The sequence below is a fragment of the Hevea brasiliensis genome, chromosome 16, assembly GCF_030052815.1.
Source record: "Hevea brasiliensis isolate MT/VB/25A 57/8 chromosome 16, ASM3005281v1, whole genome shotgun sequence".
NCBI classification, from domain to species: Eukaryota; Viridiplantae; Streptophyta; class Magnoliopsida; order Malpighiales; family Euphorbiaceae; genus Hevea; species Hevea brasiliensis.
In genome coordinates, this window is record NC_079508.1 from 68,644,296 (window position 1) to 68,661,728 (window position 17,433).

The 17,433-nt window shown below is 35.0% G+C and overlaps 3 protein-coding genes and 1 long non-coding RNA gene across 4 annotated transcripts; 3 read left to right on the plus strand and 1 right to left on the minus strand.

The window, feature by feature from the left end:
- Positions 1 to 213: 213 nt before the first annotated feature.
- LOC110642373 (lignin-forming anionic peroxidase) lies at positions 214 to 1,784 on the plus strand. The gene is made up of 4 exons (XM_058138689.1): positions 214 to 553; positions 635 to 826; positions 918 to 1,083; positions 1,164 to 1,784. Exons 1-4 carry the CDS (start codon positions 335 to 337, stop codon positions 1,559 to 1,561), a joined length of 975 nt encoding a protein of 324 aa, XP_057994672.1. The 5' UTR covers positions 214 to 334; the 3' UTR covers positions 1,562 to 1,784.
- Positions 1,785 to 2,686: 902 nt separating this feature from the next.
- LOC110642369 (replication factor C subunit 2) lies at positions 2,687 to 6,912 on the minus strand. Its single transcript, XM_058138484.1, has 6 exons — positions 6,581 to 6,912; positions 6,109 to 6,215; positions 5,906 to 6,007; positions 3,540 to 3,675; positions 3,264 to 3,458; positions 2,687 to 3,172 (listed from the first exon to the last, which is right to left on the minus strand). Exons 1-6 carry the CDS (start codon positions 6,746 to 6,748, stop codon positions 3,062 to 3,064), a joined length of 819 nt encoding a protein of 272 aa, XP_057994467.1. The 5' UTR covers positions 6,749 to 6,912; the 3' UTR covers positions 2,687 to 3,061.
- A 1,677-nt stretch (positions 6,913 to 8,589) lies between these two features.
- On the plus strand, positions 8,590 to 11,925 carry LOC110642366 (E3 ubiquitin-protein ligase At1g12760). Its single transcript, XM_021794382.2, has 5 exons — positions 8,590 to 9,297; positions 9,776 to 9,904; positions 9,995 to 10,127; positions 10,942 to 11,106; positions 11,330 to 11,925. Exons 1-5 carry the CDS (start codon positions 8,717 to 8,719, stop codon positions 11,501 to 11,503), a joined length of 1,182 nt encoding a protein of 393 aa, XP_021650074.2. The 5' UTR covers positions 8,590 to 8,716; the 3' UTR covers positions 11,504 to 11,925.
- A 1,281-nt stretch (positions 11,926 to 13,206) lies between these two features.
- LOC110642374 (uncharacterized) lies at positions 13,207 to 16,952 on the plus strand. Its single transcript, XR_002492441.2, has 4 exons — positions 13,207 to 13,492; positions 13,653 to 14,256; positions 15,922 to 16,095; positions 16,631 to 16,952. It is a non-coding gene; the product is annotated as an uncharacterized LOC110642374 (long non-coding RNA).
- Positions 16,953 to 17,433: the final 481 nt, after the last annotated feature.

Below are 17,433 nucleotides of genomic sequence, written 5' to 3' on the forward strand. Positions count from 1 at the left end.
GTAATGCAGAGAACGCGGAAAGCATTAAATTGCAGGAAAAATGAGTTTTCGTTTTTTGAATAAACAAAAGGTAAGCTCAGAGAAATTTCATTGAGTTGACATACAATATAATATAAATATAATGTTGAAGGCTAAGACTTTGAAGCATATCCCTTGGAGAACAGGTCATTCATAATTTTAAGTGGGCACTATAAATAGGATATGAGGCCTGTGCTTCTTCCGCACTCTAAACTACCACTCCAATAGCTTTGCTCTGATATTTTTCTACCAGTTGCATAGAGCATTTTGTATAATAGCAAATTTCTGCTATACTAGGATTAAGGAGAAAAGAAAAATGGCTTCTCGCTTATCTTTTACTTTCGTAGCTCTCACAATACTGATGATAACCTTCTCATGCATCCCATGCCAAGCACAGCTTTCTTCAACCTTCTATGACAGGACGTGTCCTTCCGCACTAAGTACGATAAAGGGTGCTGTTAGTGCAGCTGTGTCGCGTGAGCGGAGAATGGCTGCTTCGCTCATTCGCCTTCATTTTCATGATTGCTTTGTTCAAGTAAAAATCACTTGTTAAATTTTTATTATTCCACGCTAAGTTCTTGAGAACGCAAGTTCCTAATTTTGTGTATTAATGCAGGGTTGCGATGGCTCAGTCTTGCTGGACGATACGTCCTCAATGACTGGCGAGAAAAATTCACTCAACAATGCCAATTCTCTCAGAGGATTTGATGTCATTGAAAATGTTAAGTCTCAAGTAGAGAGTCGGTGCCCTGGAATTGTTTCATGTGCTGACATCGTTGCAATAGCTGCTCGCGATGCATCTGCTGCCGTAAGTGATCACTTTAATCTCTTTATTAATCAAGTTTTAAGAAATATATATATCTATTTATTAATTAATGGTCTCTACCTATAAAACACAGGTTGCAGGACCATCATGGACAGTGAAGCTTGGAAGAAGAGACTCCCTCACTGCAAGCAGAGACCTAGCTGATCAGAACCTTCCTCGCTTTACAAATACTCTCAGCGAACTCACTTCCTTGTTCAGTAGCAAGAATCTAAATCAAAGAGATTTGGTTGCCCTTTCAGGTTTGGTTACTCGAGAAATGAAATTAGTTTCAGTTGTGGTAATCATATTTAGATGGCTAACGATTTCATTTGGGAAGCAGGATCACATACAATTGGCCAAGCAAGATGTTTCAGCTTCCGTGCAAGAGTTAACAGCAATGCAAGTGATATTGATCCTGAGTTTGCTAGGACTAGAAGAGATGATCTTCCATGCCCTGCTGACGGTTCTGGAAATGCAAACCTTGCACCACTTGATGTAACGACTCCCAATACTTTTGATAACAGCTACTTCAGGAATCTGGTTAATAAGAAGGGCCTTCTTCAATCAGATCAGGTGCTTTTCAGTGGTGGTTCTACAGACAGCATTGTCAATCAGTACATCAGAGATTCTTCCATCTTCAGGTCCGATTTTGCAGCTGCCATGGTAAAGATGGGAGATTTAAGCCCTCTGACTGGTTCTCAAGGGGAAATACGAAGGGTTTGCAATGTTGTTAACTGATTTGCCAAAGAAACATTTAAGTGACAACATGTAACTATATAGATATATTATCCTACAATAAATAGTGGGTGAATAGCTTAAGCAAAATTCATTCCACTAAAGGCATTCCTACAGCCTTGCTCATGTATTTTCAAATTTCTGTTGAAGTGTGCTTAAGGGTTTTCTTTCTTTTCATTTGAACTGATATAGTTATTCTTTAATGAAAATTTTATTGTGTTTGCTAGACCGGAAATATAAGAGTACAATTTCGATTGGTTGAGTTAAATTATTCAATAAACTCTATACATTAAAAAAATATAGTATACTAAATACTAAAGACAAATCAATTAAATCATGTTTAGGACGATGCGTGCCAGAGTGAATACGTAATATAAATCAGGTTTGCATTTGCTAGACCGGAAAGACAAGTCTAGTTTTTGCTGAATTCATCTCACCATATAATTTTTGAACCGACCCAAATTTAACATATTCTTAGTGCCTATAATTAAGCTAACAAAACGTATTATAGCTGGACAGTTTAATACATTTTTTTTCTAGTTTTATAATTATAATAAATTTCACTATATAGATATTATACTGAATTGTTGGGATTATAATCCCACGTCAGAAAAGCATAAAGTAAATACAAGCGATTAAATTATAAAACTAAATTGACTAATTATTTTAATGTATAAAATAAATTAACCACTTATATAAACTTGAATTAAAATGAATTATAATTTAATCACTACCCACTTCAAATTTAACATGAACGAGTGAAAATAAAAATTTTCTTCATTTCAACTTATACCCACCCGTATGCAATTCTCGGATTTTACACTGTTAAGGATTTTTTTTTTTTGGGCAATGGAAGGATTCTCAGAAGTTTTCCTTTGAAGGGACTGAGCCAGGTAAAGTAAACTTTACCTTCCCAGGTCTGGCAGTCTGCTCCACAGTGACAGACGTCGCGGAGTGTTTATCCTAACACCGCGAGTACTCATCCCCAGTAACATTCCCATCTGCCATCGTATGCTACCAACGAAGTCAAAACTAAGGAGGAAAACAAAATTAATAGATCTGCAATTCTGCTAGGATTTTAGGAACGATATTCTACTGTCTTAATGATATCCTATGATAGAAACACGATTGATAAGAAACATCCAAAGAGAATCCCCAGAGCCAACGAGTTATCTGCTTTTTGCAGACGCTGGTGTGGGTTTTGGATGATGGTTTTTGCTCTTCTCCTTTCTTTCCTACTGGCAAAATAATGAGTACAGTGAGCCAATTTCCAGTTCTTTATAATTCGATCCTTTTGCTTCGTGCGTCCATTACTTCCCATTTCAGGAAGACGACGAAAGCAAATCAAAGCAACCTTAGTAAAAACATTTGACTACCCACTATTTCCAGAAGCTCTCACAAAATGAGTTTGGGTTCCCCTTAACCAACATATTTCCAAAATCCAAAAAACATTGATGCTTGCATCAGCTACTCACACTATCACAACAATGAAATTGAACTGTTCTATATTGCTTTGGCTGTATCACCAACTAGGGCAAGCTTAGCCAAAAGGCCGCATAGCTGAAGGTAGGTACCTACCCCATCACAGATTCTCATATGGGCAAATCCAGTCTCCTGAAAAAATAATTAATAAATAAAATAAACAAAATCAGAAAATATAAAATTGATACGGAAGGAAACATTGATCCTGGAATATAAGATTTACCTTCATGAACTCCAATTTCAAATATTCAGCCATGTCATAATTCTTTATGATACGAAAAAGGGTTGTAATTATGTCTGTGGGAGAATAGCCCAAATCATAGAGCTGCTTCAGACGAGAACAAGCATCATCAAATTTTCCCTCAAGCACATGGCGAACCATATTCTTCACATGCAATGGATGAGGCTGGTCACACACCTGAAAAGCATCCAACACACCTAAGTTGGCACAACACACTCATTGTTAATACCACCCACTATAGTCATTAAGACTTGTAACCTTGAAAACATTTTCCTGGTTGACAAATCGGAATCCACTGTATGTAGCTTGCAAGTTATTCAATGCCTGCCTCATATCTCCATCAGCAGTGAATATGATGGCCTCAAGGCCTTCAGGAACATATGGGACCTTCATTGATTAAAAAACAAGTCAAAATACTTGCACCATGTTTATAAACACAATATATCAAGATTCAAAGTTGCAGTAGGATTATGATCTTGGGGACATAAACTTCTGTGAACCATGCCAGAAAGTAATTTTTCAAGTTCGAATTGTATAACAGGATTGAGGTGCTAATAAGCTTTCACCTGAGAATCTCAGCTTTATCCAACCCTGTTATCTCCCACTTGATGTGTTTTAAAGCAACATTTCATCAAACATGATCAGACAGCTGTCACTTCATAAACAGCTCACCACCATATTTCAGTGTTGAAGTGAAGTTACCTATCATACCATTATAATTAGCAAGATAGTTGCCGTCAGCCTCCTACCCAATTTTTGGTTCTTTTGTATCAACAGCTTTAACAACTTTCACATTTCAAGGTTTTATCTCTATTTTCAAGAGTTCTCATTGAACTTTACACTAAACCACATTGCGCTCATTAAAAAAAAAAAAAAAATGTGCCATGAAAATAATTGAATTTTAGGAGAATGACAAATGAACCATGGCGATTGACAGCAACCAGTTAACCGATTTCTTCTAATGATACGGAAAAACAAGAAGGCGCTTGTAAAGATAGGCAAGAAAGCAATGAAGAGGACACCAATTCATTTGAAGAAGACAACACCACTTACTAGTACCAACAAGAGAAAACAATTAAAAGTTATAATCACATCAGATGTTGACTAAGCAAGAAAAGTGTCAATCAAGAAGAGCAAAACAACACTGAGACCGACCTCTCCAAGGTAGTTATGCTATGGTGTTCCTTATGTGATGCAGTTTTCTTTGCTCCCAATCCCTCTCACACTGCCTTTGAGCATCTAAAATGCAAGATGTGACCGAATTTCAACTTGCTTCCCAAACCCATTTTGTCTATCTCCCTATCTTCCGCCACTTTGTACCAAGTAAGTCCTCTTGCTATCATGGATTCATCGAGATTCTCAAGGGAGCTAGTAGTGTTGCCTCAGATTAGTGCTTTTTGTGGGAAGGAGTTGGTTCTTTGGCAAGACGCAAATGGACCACACCCTTGATTATTTAGTTGATTGGGTCTATAAGTATAGTGGGTTTTTCTTGTTTTCGACTCTTGATCATTCTAAATTCCAGGCATTCTCAAATCAAGATGGCTTGCCTTCAGTCTCAACAAGAGAGTTTGGTAGTGGTAAATTATAATGTTAAGTTTGAGGAAGCTAAGGTTAGAGATATCAAGTTTTTCATAATGCATCCAATGGCTAGAAAGTCAAGAGTTTTAGCAGTTTTAATGGCATGAATTTGGTGAATTTGACAGTAAATTTGTTTAGCGGGACACGTTTGTATTGCAGAGTTGTGTTTGTTAATGGTTCCATGCCATGTTAGCAAGTCAAACCAGTAAACAGGTAGCAACCTGTAGAAAATAGAGAATTTGAAAAATTTTCTTTTATAATTCTTCATACTAAAATGATTTACAAGCATTCTAATTTATTTACAAAGGCTAGGACTAACTAGGAAACTAATAATAGCTAATAAATACAATGATTCCTAATTATATTCTAATTTACAACTAATTTACATTGACTAAGGGATTTACACTAATTGAGGGATTCTAACACTCCCCCTCAAGTTGGTTCATGTATGTTGCACATGCCCAATTTGCAAAATAGGGTATGAAACCCCTTACAACTTAATCCCTTAGTGAGCACATCAGCTAACTAGTCTTTCGACCCTACGTAAGAGATACTTAAGGAGCCATTGACAACTTTTTCTTTTATGAAGTGTCTGTCAATCTCTATATGCTTGGTCCGATCATGCTGAACTGGATTGTGAACTATAATGATAGCAGCTTTGTTATCATAGAATAGGGACAAACCACTAGTTTCCAGGAATTTTGATTCCTCCATCAACTTTCATAACCACAATAGTTCACAAATGCTGATAATTTTTTTTTATTGCAAATGAAAGACAACCACATGTCATGACCACCAACACAAAAGAAAAATCAGGGAGGAATAAAAAAACAAGATAAGGGAAGAATGAGTGAAGAAATTACCAACAAAAGAATTACATAAATAAATTGTATGCAAGAAGTATACGCTCCTAGATGGAATAAAATATATTTGAAAAAAGGATATTCAAATGCTAAAGCTCTCGCAAAATAAATATAAAAATATCAATGAAGCAACACAACAACACAGCTGGGGCATAAAGCAAATGAACTACTATATACACATACCTATCAGCTTCATCCAGAATTACAATTTTGTGTCGTCCGGGTGGCAGTGTCACTTTCTTTTGAGCAAACATCTTGATTTTGTTCCTCACAACATCGATACCCCTGGAAAACAACATGGGATTGATAGCAAGACCTGAAAGTTAGAGATCCAACCTCCCAAGTAACAAAAAGATTAAATGCCACAAAATTGCAATCCCTCTTACCTGTCATCTGAAGCATTCAACTCCAAAACAGCCTCCTTACAATTCGGTCCTAAAAGCTGGTGTGCAAGAGCCAGTATACTTGTAGTTTTACCAGTTCCAGGAGGCCCCTGAAACATACAAAGCAAAGTGCTCATAAACAGCTTAACACCATGCAACAGAGAGCAAATAAACTAGAAACCTTTATGTAAACTTTTCACGTGGAAATTAGAAAGAAATGCCGCCTTTTAAACGAATTTTTCATTTATGTTTAGCTTTTAACTCGGGGAAGAAAATACATAGAAAAATTACACATGGCAATTTCCTCATTTTCTACCCTATACATAAATTAGGGTTTAACAATTTCATTAATCAATATAATTTCTCTCAAATCTACTAAAAGAATACTTTAAATTAGCACAAGAAACATATCATTAGCCATGCGAAAAATTATAATCAGTAATTAAGATCTAAACCTACGAAGCATGAAACGTACGGCCAGGATGAGGTTAGGCATGTTGCCGTCACGAGCAATGACTTGGAGGCGGGAGACAGCGTCCTCGTTGCCGACGATGTCAGCGACTTTGTTGGGCCGGTACTTCTCCACCCAAGGAATGTCGTAGCTGTGACTGCTATTATTAGCCGATGAAGACGACGATGCCATTGCGGTCACTGTTGAGGAGAGGTCGAGGTCGAAAGCAGTGAAAACAGACAGAGAGCGCGCGATTCTTTGTGCAGAAACCCTCTCTCGCGGGACCACTAAAACTATCCCCAAAGCCCTTCAATTTGGAGGGAAATTGCAATAATTGTATTCCCCGTGGAAAAATATAAAATTCTTTTTTAATTAAAAATATACTTCAGTGTTATTTAATTAAATTCTGAGCTTAAAAGTTGTTTTAGACAGTTGGCCTTAGAAGGATTGCATGAAAAACCCAAACATTGACGGAGTTAATGGAGGCTGAGTGTCGTGGCCCTTTAACTAAAAGGCCGGCCTCTCAAAATGCATAATCCAGTTTGAGCTAGGTGGGTAGTAAATTAAATATTTATATTAGAATTACATATTTATTTTTTTAATTATATTTATATAAAATTAATATTAATATTTAATTTAAAAATCCTTGAACTCGTAATCTAATATCTTCCACCAACACAGAATTGTTTGACTTTGTTAATAACCATTACCCAATGTGTGGTGTGTCCAATTAATGTCAATGCCACAAAAGTAGATAACGCCACGGGCCGGTTTTAATTCAGTTTCAAGCTGAAATTATCGGGTTGGTCGGTTTTACGGTTCAACCCGATTTTAGTTTTAAAAGATTTAAATTCATTATAATTTTATTCATAATAAGATCAATTTGAAACTATTTTATATAATTTTGATATAATTTTAATTTAAACTTAATTTTAATGAAAAAAAATCTAATATAAATTATTTTAGTTCAAATTCAACATAGATAATAATTATTTTTGAATTTGATCTAATTTATATTATACTCGATTAATTTTTTTTAATCTTAATATTGTATGGGCCTATCCTTTATAATTATACATTATTATCATTATTATTAAAATAATTTATTTATATATTTACATATTATAATTTCAAAAGAAAGCATATTATTTAAATTATAGCTTATGGTTTATTTTTTAACGAATAGGTTTATTTTATATAATAATAAATTAAAATTATAAAAATACGAGAGGAAATCTGCTTCGTTCCACTCTCTGGCGAGGCAGTCATCGCCTAACCTCGAACTCTTGTAGGATGGGATCACCCTGCCTGGCCCTTCTGCCATTTATAAAATTCAAGGAAAAGGACTGGTACTAACCCCTTTTCCCTGATTTCAAACCAGTTTTATGAACCGGAATTACTGATTCAATATGATTTCGAATTATACTCCAAATAATCTCGATCCAATCCACAGTATAGACGGGACCATGTCCTTATCGACCACAAAACAGTAACTACATGTGCTAGCAAACTGTTTTTTGCCTTCAGACCAAAAAAAAAAAAAAAATTGCCCGCAGTTAACAAAAAAATATTGTATAAGATGAATTTTACCAAATAAAAAATAAAAAAACATTTTGGTAATTGGGACTATAGTTTTGTTCAGATTTTTTAAATATTTAAACTAAAAATTATTTTTAAATCAATATTATTTATCAAAAATAGTATTAATATTTATTGAAAATAGTTATTTTTTAAATAATTTTAAAATTTACTCTCCTAATTAAAATTAAAATATAAAATTTTATAATTTTAAAATTGATTTTAATATTATTTAATTAAAATTTTAATTTATAAAAAATTATTAACAAATAATTTTATTAAGATTTTTATTTATTTATAAGTAAATAAACTTAAGCAAGGATAATCCCGTGAAAACTGTAATTGCAATGGTAATGTGCAATTAACGCGCCAACGTCACTAAAAAAAAAAAAAAAAAAAACTGCTCCCTCTGATTTGATATCTATGACCTTTTCTTTATAAAAAAAAAGCAAAATTAAAATCAAAAACTACTATTTCTCTAATCTCAGTAACCTTCCCTAATTTTTCTTCCATCCCCAAATCTGAAAATCCCTCTTCCCTATTTCATGGCCCAAAGCTTCAATTAATTATAAATTCCCCAAAATGTCCACCGCGACCTCCACAATTAACGCCAGGGTCCCCACCTCGACTCGATCCTCCGATGACATCGTCGACGCAACGCCGTTGATTTCCCCTGCCTCCCATGGCGAATCCGGGAACAATTCCGCCACTCGATCCGCCCGCCGTCAATCCCTACGCGACGCCGCGCGATTCCTGCGTCGCGCCAGCAGTCGTCGCATGATGCGGGAGCCCTCGATGCTGGTGCGCGAGACCGCCGCCGAGCAGCTCGAGGAACGGCAGAGCGACTGGGCGTATTCGAAACCTGTGGTGATTCTCGACATTATCTGGAACTTTGCGTTTGTGGCGGTGGCTGTGGCGGTGCTGATATTAAGCAGGGAAGAGCATCCCAATATGCCATTGAGGCTGTGGATTGCTGGGTATGCGTTTCAGTGCGTGTTGCATATGCTTTGTGTGTGTGTGGAGTATAGGAGGCGGCGGAGGAGGCGAGTGGCATTTGTAGGGATGGAGCGAGGGCTTGGAAGTGATGGGAATTCGAGTTCCGGATCGAGAGGGGATTCTGGGGAGTATGTTACGTTGGCTCAACTGGAGGAAGATGGAACCAGGTATGCTTGCTGAGAGATAATTGTTATGTGAGGAAAATTGATAATCTATTGAATCATTTGTTGGGCTAAAAACTTGACAAAGTCTTTAATTTCAGAAGTGTATTGTTTGTTGCATAAGTGTTGTTATGGATTCACTGATTTAATGCGCGATAACTAATTTTTCTTGGAAGATATAAATTTCTAAACTAATCTATGTATCATTGAGGATTTTTAGTTACCTGGATAAGCGTGATTTAACTGAAGGCTAACAGATTCATCAAACAAATTTTGGCATGAAATGCATAAATTTGTTTATGTTATCATTTTTTTCCTTGTGACTGCCTTATCTTGATGCTGCTCTTTTTGACCCTTTTAATCCTTAGTTATTCTTTGAAAGATTGCTTTTGAATTGGGATAACATTGGATTCATGTGAATGTGATATTTCCTGTCTGAGATATTTGGCATATGATTTTTAGTTAACCATTTCTACCTTAACAGCCACAGCAGTGTTGCAAAGCATCTGGAATCTGCGAATACAATGTTTTCTTTTATCTGGTGGATCATTGGCTTTTACTGGGTATCTGCTGGTGGCCAAACTTTGGCGCATGGTTCCCCTCAACTCTATTGGTTTGTTTAACCCCTTTCTGTGTGGTTTGAGGTTGAAGTGTTTTCTGGTATTAGAATCTTACTGGTTGCAATGGAATTTTTGATCTGCAGGCTTTGTATAATTTTTCTGGGTTTTGATGTGTTCTTTGTCGTTTTCTGTGTTGCTCTGGCATGTGTTATCGGCATTGCTGTTTGCTGCTGTCTTCCCTGTATTATTGCAATCTTATATGCTGTCGCTGATCAGGTAGCAGTTTCACCTTACCATATGTGTGTGTGTTCTTTTTCTGAAATTTGTATTTCTGTAATATAATCATCGCTTTGAGGGCCCTCTTTTAGCTGAAACTAGAAGCCGCTGTCCTTTCAAGTTTTCAGTGTTAGATATGTGTGTGAGAACTCATACTGACTAGTCTGTAGCAAACACATGTAAAAATCTTCAATTTTTGAATCAAATATTAGAAATAATATTCAACTAGGAGCAAGAAGGCTAATTGTAAAGGCAAATCTTGATACTTGATCTGATGCTTGAGCTTTGAGACATTTTCTTTGAGCATTGTCTGAGATATAAGATGCATCATTGAAAATGCTGTTTTTCCTGATTTCATATGCCTTAACCCTCCGTTGCTTTAGCAACTCCAAGTAGCTTTTTGGCTGATTTTTATTTTCTTGAGAGTGTATTTTTTCAAACCTTATTAATTGTTGCTCTCCTATCACCTAGGAGAACTACATGAGTTTTTCAAGCATTTGGATGAACGACTTAGCCATTCTACCTATTTGTCTCAACCTTTTTGGCCACATATTCTTCAACTTCTTTTGAGTGCATATCCTCTTCTATTGAAATTAATGAAGTTTCACTCACCCAGCCAGGGACAGGGAGTGAAACACAGAGATATTTTTATAGTTCCTTTTGGTTTAGTTCAAACTTCAAAGTTTTATGGCCAGGCATGGCTGTGTCAACTTCCTTGAAATGCTAGTTCCTATACCTGGTATGCAGTTTCTGGTTAGCATATATAAATGTCTTATTGTTTTTCTTCAATTTTTTATACAACCTGTTAAAACAGGAAGGAGCATCTAAGGAAGACATAGATCAGCTCCCAAAATTCAAATTCCGTAGAATTGGTGATAATGAGAAACTTGCTGCCGAGGCACAAGGACCTCTGGGTGGAATAATGACCGAATGTGGCACAGATTCACCAGTGGAACATGTTCTTTCAGAGGAGGATGCGGTACCTATTTTAGTTCTTAAGTTCATTTGTTTTTGTTTTGTTAGCTTGATGCCTTTCTTCTTCTACAAGATCGCTTGATAACAACCTGAATCTATGTGAAACTTCTTGCCTGCTTTCTTAATGCTATTATAATGAATCCATTAATCATTTTGTTGATTGGCAAAAGCTTGTATCCCTATCTAAAGAATTGCATGACTAAAATGGTGCTTGTGGTAAACTGCAGGAATGTTGCATCTGCCTCTCTGCTTATGATGATGGAGTTGAGCTAAGGGAACTTCCTTGTGGTCACCACTTCCACTGTGCCTGTGTAGATAAGTGGCTGTACATTAATGCTACCTGCCCTCTCTGCAAGTACAATATCTTGAAGAGTAGCAGCCGAGTTAGGGAGGAAGTGTAGAAGGATTGAGGATACCGTTGTGGAGTTTGGACTTTGCATTTGGTTATAGCTTTGGGAGTTTTCAATGCACAGCATGCCATTACTCTAAATACAGACTTCTTGTTGTGGTAGTAAGTTATGGCTGTTGTAGTGGTGGTGGAACTCTTTGTTCTTGCTCTGGCTTGTGAAAGTGCGTATGTACATTGGTGTCGCTCAGGGCACCTGATGCTAACCTCGTTGGAGCACTAGTTCGCTTCTTTTTTTTTTCTTTTTCATTTAATCTTCTTCGCCCTCTTTTCTATTAGTTAGGGAACATATTATAGATTTATGTATACTACTCTCCAAGGTTTTTCCTGTGATTTAGCATTGGGAGTGTTTTCAAGGGTTCTTATTGAATCTGTAAAAGATGTGTTGCCAAAGGAATAAGATATGATTCCATTTAAGTTGTTGGACTAGTCTCTTTCATCCTTTGCAATCGGCATAAAATTGTAGCCGGAAGACGATGCGTAAAACCAGTTCGAATGTAAATCCGCCGAAGATGTGTAAAAGAACGAGGTTTTTCATCTCCATCGGGTCCTCTTCAAATTTCACTTCACCGAAACATTATCTGTTTTGTTGTCGAGTCAAATCATTTTTTATTTTTGCAAGGAGTGATTAAATAATTTTGTATATTTTTTTTTTCTTCTAATCACTTTATCTCCTTTTTAAAATGATAAGAATTAAATTTATTTTTTTATTAATTTTTATATTTAAAATAAAAATAATTATTAAAATTAAATTAAACTAATTAATCAATCGATTTAATTAAAAATCAATTATTAGTCTAATAGAATTTAGATAATAAATATGAAATTTTAATAAATTGGATCAATTTGCTCAACTCGGCCAAATAACTAGCAAATCGATCAATCTAATTAAATTTGATTAGCTCACTTTAAAAAAACTTTGGAACTCCTTAAAATTTTTTTTTTTCTTTGAAACTTGCGTGCAAGAGGATCGAACTTAAGGCCTTGTATATCTTTTAACCGGTACACTCCTCATTGTATATATTGACATATCTATTAAATTAACGTAAAATAATTAATCAATATAAGTTATAACAATTAAATAAATTAAGATTTATTTATTTTATTAAATAGTAACATGATATTAATAATTTTTATTAATATATTAACTGGAATTTTTAAATAATTTTTTAATAATTTATTTTATTAATATATTAACTTAAAATATTAGATTTTATTATAAAATATTATAATTTAAATCTAAAATTTAATTAAAAATTTAAACATTTTACAATATAACTAATTTTAATTTAATAAATATTTATAAAATATATTAAATTAGTGATATATTATTATTATTATTTATGAAATTATTAGCTATATAATATATAATTAATATTTATTTAATAATATATCAATTTAATTTCAGCTCAATCTTAAAATCTTAATTCTTTATATTTACTGATTCGAGTCAATTTTAAAAACGTTATTTTTTTTCTCAAAGGCAAACAGGCGCATATACACAGGTGAAAATGCTCTTTAGTGGAAAGAACATATTTATTATTTTAATTTTGTTTTTATAAATGAAATTGAACTCTTTTTAATTGCCGTTGGGATCGTATTTATACCTGTAAAACATGTATAAGATGCAAACCGGGAATATAGTGTACCGTTCGGTCATCTCCTCCCGTCCGTCAGTAATTTTTCAACTTTTATGAGAAAAGCCATTTGTGAATTTAATCTCTACTCAGAGTTTGCAACAAATACACGAGACAAATCTTCTAAAACCTCGTTGAAAACCCCCGTCTCTCTTTCTCTCTCTCTTTCTCTCGAGCTGTAGCTCTTTTGCAGCGTTACCGCCGAGATCGCCGGAAGCTCTTAGAGTTTCTTTTATCTTCTGTTTTGATCAAGGAACCCCGAACTCCATCCGGTCCCACCAATTCTCTCTCTAATCTCGATTTTGATTCTCTCAGCTCCGATTATATCCTCCTCTGCCTAAAATCAGGTTACAAAATACTTCCTTTCCATTTCTACCGCCTTTTGGTTGCTGAGAAAACCGGTGAAAGTAACCGGAATGCTAAACTAAGAACTAGTCACTGCTTTGTTTGGCTGCGGAATGATTCTGGTTAGGCAACTTTGTTAATTATGTTATTTTTGTTTTCCAGGTGGAGTTATGATGTTACTGAAGCGACTAAGGCGTCCTGTCACGGAAAATTGATGCTTAGGCTGTGAAGATTATAGAACTTGAATTCTGCTTCGGACGTAGCTTGTAGTTGTTTTCTTTTGCCATTTTCCGCTAATCATTAAATTGGAAAGAAACATGATTATGAAGGTCACAAAGATTGGGTTGACGCTGGTGATTTATGAAATCTGTTAGCTCCGAAAAAGCTGTAGTTGAACTTGAAGGCTTGAAAATAATGGAAGAATGCTGGTGGAACAACTGGTTTTGAGCATATGTGCTACGACTTTAACTTCTTATTTTCTATTAATAGTATTTGCAGAGTCAATCACATACAAGGAACTCCTATTTTCTTGTTTCTGATCCAGACTTGGCTGGATCTCCCCCTAGGCGTGTACCTTCTCCTATTACTGTGCGCCAAGCCACTAATGCATCTTAATCATCGAGTGTAATGGGAAGTTCAAGTGTTGAGAATGCCACAAAATTTGGGGATGACTGTGGTCCTAGATATAAAGTAGCAACAAATACACCTACTAGGCCTTCACAAAATTCAGAAATTCCCCCACTTGGTTTACCTAGCCTTTACACAGGTATTGGCTGGTAACTTACATTGCCTCACGAAAATGCACTAGAAAATCTACAAATTGTGGCTGGAAAAAAAAAATAAAAAAGTGGTTGTGTAGGTTTTTCTATTCCCCATATGTGAAAATTATATATTTATAGAAAGCATTGGTCTTTTATTTTATTTTATTTTGAGTAAACTGATACATAACTTCAGGAATTTTGAAGGATTGACTGATATGACTTGTGGGAATTAGCCTGTGAGTTATTGCTTGCTTCTATATTTCCATATGTGAAAATTATATATTTATACAAAGCATTGGTCTTTTATTTTATTTTGAGTAAACTGATACATAACTTCAGGAATTTTGAAGGATTGTCTCATATGACTTGCGGGAATCAGCCTATGAGTTATTGCTTGCTTCTATATTTTTTTTTGGGTACTCGCGCGCGCACGTCTATGAGTTATTGTTTGCTTCTCTATTTTTGTTTGGGTACGGTGTGTGTGTGTGTGTGAGTTATTGCTTGCTTCTATATTTTTGTTTGGGTACTGTGTGTGTGTGTGTGCTGTGAAGTGATTTTTTAAAGTTGATGGATCATAAGAGATGACAAGACTAACAAAGAAGTTGTCGGCCAATAAGTGGAACTAGATTAGTTTGGATAAATGCTGGACATATTGCTAGTACCTAGTATATAAAAATTTGGAAAGTTATAAAGAGTTGGGATTGACTCTGTGTGTGTGTGTGTGTGTGTGTGTGTGTGGGGGGGTGTGTGTGTGTGTGTGTCTATGAGTTATTGCTTGCTTCTATATTTTTGTTTGGGTACTCTGTGTGTGTGTGCTGTGAAGTGATTTTTTAAAGTTGATGGATCATAAGAGATGACAAGACTAACAAAGAAGTTGTCGGCCAATAAGTGGAACTAGATTAGTTTGGATAAATGCTGGACATATTGCTAGTACCTAGTATATAAAAATTTGGAAAGTTATAAAGAGTTGGGATTGACTCTGTGTGTGTGTGTGTGTGTGTGTGTGTGAGTTATTGCTTGCTTCTATATTTTTGTTTGGGTACTCTGTGTGTGTGTGTGTGCTGTGAAGTGATTTTTTAAAGTTGATGGATCATAAGATATGACAAGACTAACAAAGAAGTAGGCCAATAAGTGGAACTAGATTAGTTTGGATAAATGCTGGACATATTGCTAGTACCTAGTATATAAAAATTTGGAAAGTTATAAAGGTTGGGATTGATGAATGTATCAAGAGTTTCATTTATATATTCTGGTTTGACGAGACCTGCACATCCAGACCAGCAGAGTTTCCTGTTGTGGTTGGGTTGGGTGGTTGGAGGGCTGTTCCAGTTGTAAAATGGCATCTGCTATTTACTGATTATAGTACATGTATAGTTGAATACTAGAACCATTTTTCGGGAATTTCCCTCCCCTAGAAAGAAAATTCGTGGATGTAGAAATAATTCATTGATTTTATGCTGCTTGATGCTTATTTATTTATTTATTTGTTTTTGTTGTGGGGTGCAGGATCTACGATGTCTCTGTAATGAATTATGAATTTTCTTATTTCCAACTTTTTCTTTGTATACTTTCTCTAGCTATTATCTCGCTAATTGATAGAGAATTAAGAGGCAGGTCTCTCAAATATTGTGAGTTTAGCTTACAGAAAGATGTTTGTTGTAATATTGCAGTTGACAATAATCAGCTCTATCCATCTGCTCCTCCTTAACTCGCTATACGGAGACTGTTATTTCAGTAATTAAGGCTGCTTGAGTGTGCACCATTGGATGGCAATTTGAATTATAAGTTGAATGAACTGACAAGTGACAATACCAAAACTCTGCATTAGGTTGAATACTCTTCAAGTAAGTGCCTTTTGGCTTATCAATCTTACTTAAACATATAAATCTTATGTTTGCTTTTCAAATGTGATTTTAAGTGAACCTATACCATTTTCTTCCTTACTTTTCCTTTTCACATAAAAAGGAAGGGGAAATAGTATTGAGGGAACTTTTGAGGGGAGGAATAGATTTGCCAGGAAAGTATGTTTCAGAAGCTTTTCAGGAGAATGAGCATAATCCTTTATTTGGAAACTAGAATTTTATAAGAATTCAATTCAATTGATTTCTTTTTTGTAAATTCTCATATTTAGAAAGAAAAAAAATTCAATTCTGTTTAACTTAAAAAAAAATACTTTAAAAGAAATAAAAATCAAGCATGATTATGTGAGAATTTAATTGAATTCTTTTCTTGTAAATGATTTATTCCAAATGAAGCCAATGTGAAACTCTGGAAGAAATTGGGTACCATTTATCAATTAAGTTTAGATATTGAATAGGTCATGAATTTATTAAATTGTGTGTTTCTAAATTTATATGTGTGTGCTTGTCTTATGGATAGCATCTAATCTAGCAAAAGATGAGCCCTTGGAAGAGATTATTGATGCAGTATTTGCAACCACTTTTAGCATCATCAAGGATACTGCAGCAAGTTCTATCAAAAAAATTTGTGCCTTTACTAGAAAGCTTGCTAACTTCATACAAATTTGCAAAATGTTTATGTGAATTATAGCATTTACTCCTTGTATATACTTGGCATTTGATACTAATGAAGTAGTCTGTAAAGATGTAACTTCTAGGAACAAAAGTTGTATTTTGGGATTTGAGAGACAGATTCTTGTTTCATTTATATCATGGAGATGTTGCAAGTTCTCATTTGAAAAGTTTTCTTCCTTGTGTTGATACTTTAACTTACCGAATCACACGGCATGCGCTCACGCATACACACTTTCTCTCTGTCAAAGTTTTCTTTCTCAAGTTGATACCATAAGATATTAATTAAGTACACCAGTTTGTATGTGCTTGCACTTGTGACAATGGAACTCTTATGACGATCTTGTAATAAGTTTGTGAGTTTCTCCACAAGGGAAGTTTTTGCTCCTGACATCTTGACACTGAAGGCTATTGAAGTGCTCTCTCTCGGAGAAAACTTTCTCATGTTGATAGTTTAAGATACCAAATTAAATTATTCTAGGTTTATGTGTTGCATCAATGAACTCTAACGACCATTTCGTAATGAAGTTGGTGACTTTCTATATTTATTCTCTTAACATAAGAGGTACTAATGGAAGTCCTTGATCTAATATATTGATTTATTAATGATACTCTTCGAGACCTTATATTGTTAAGCATCTTTCAAGCATT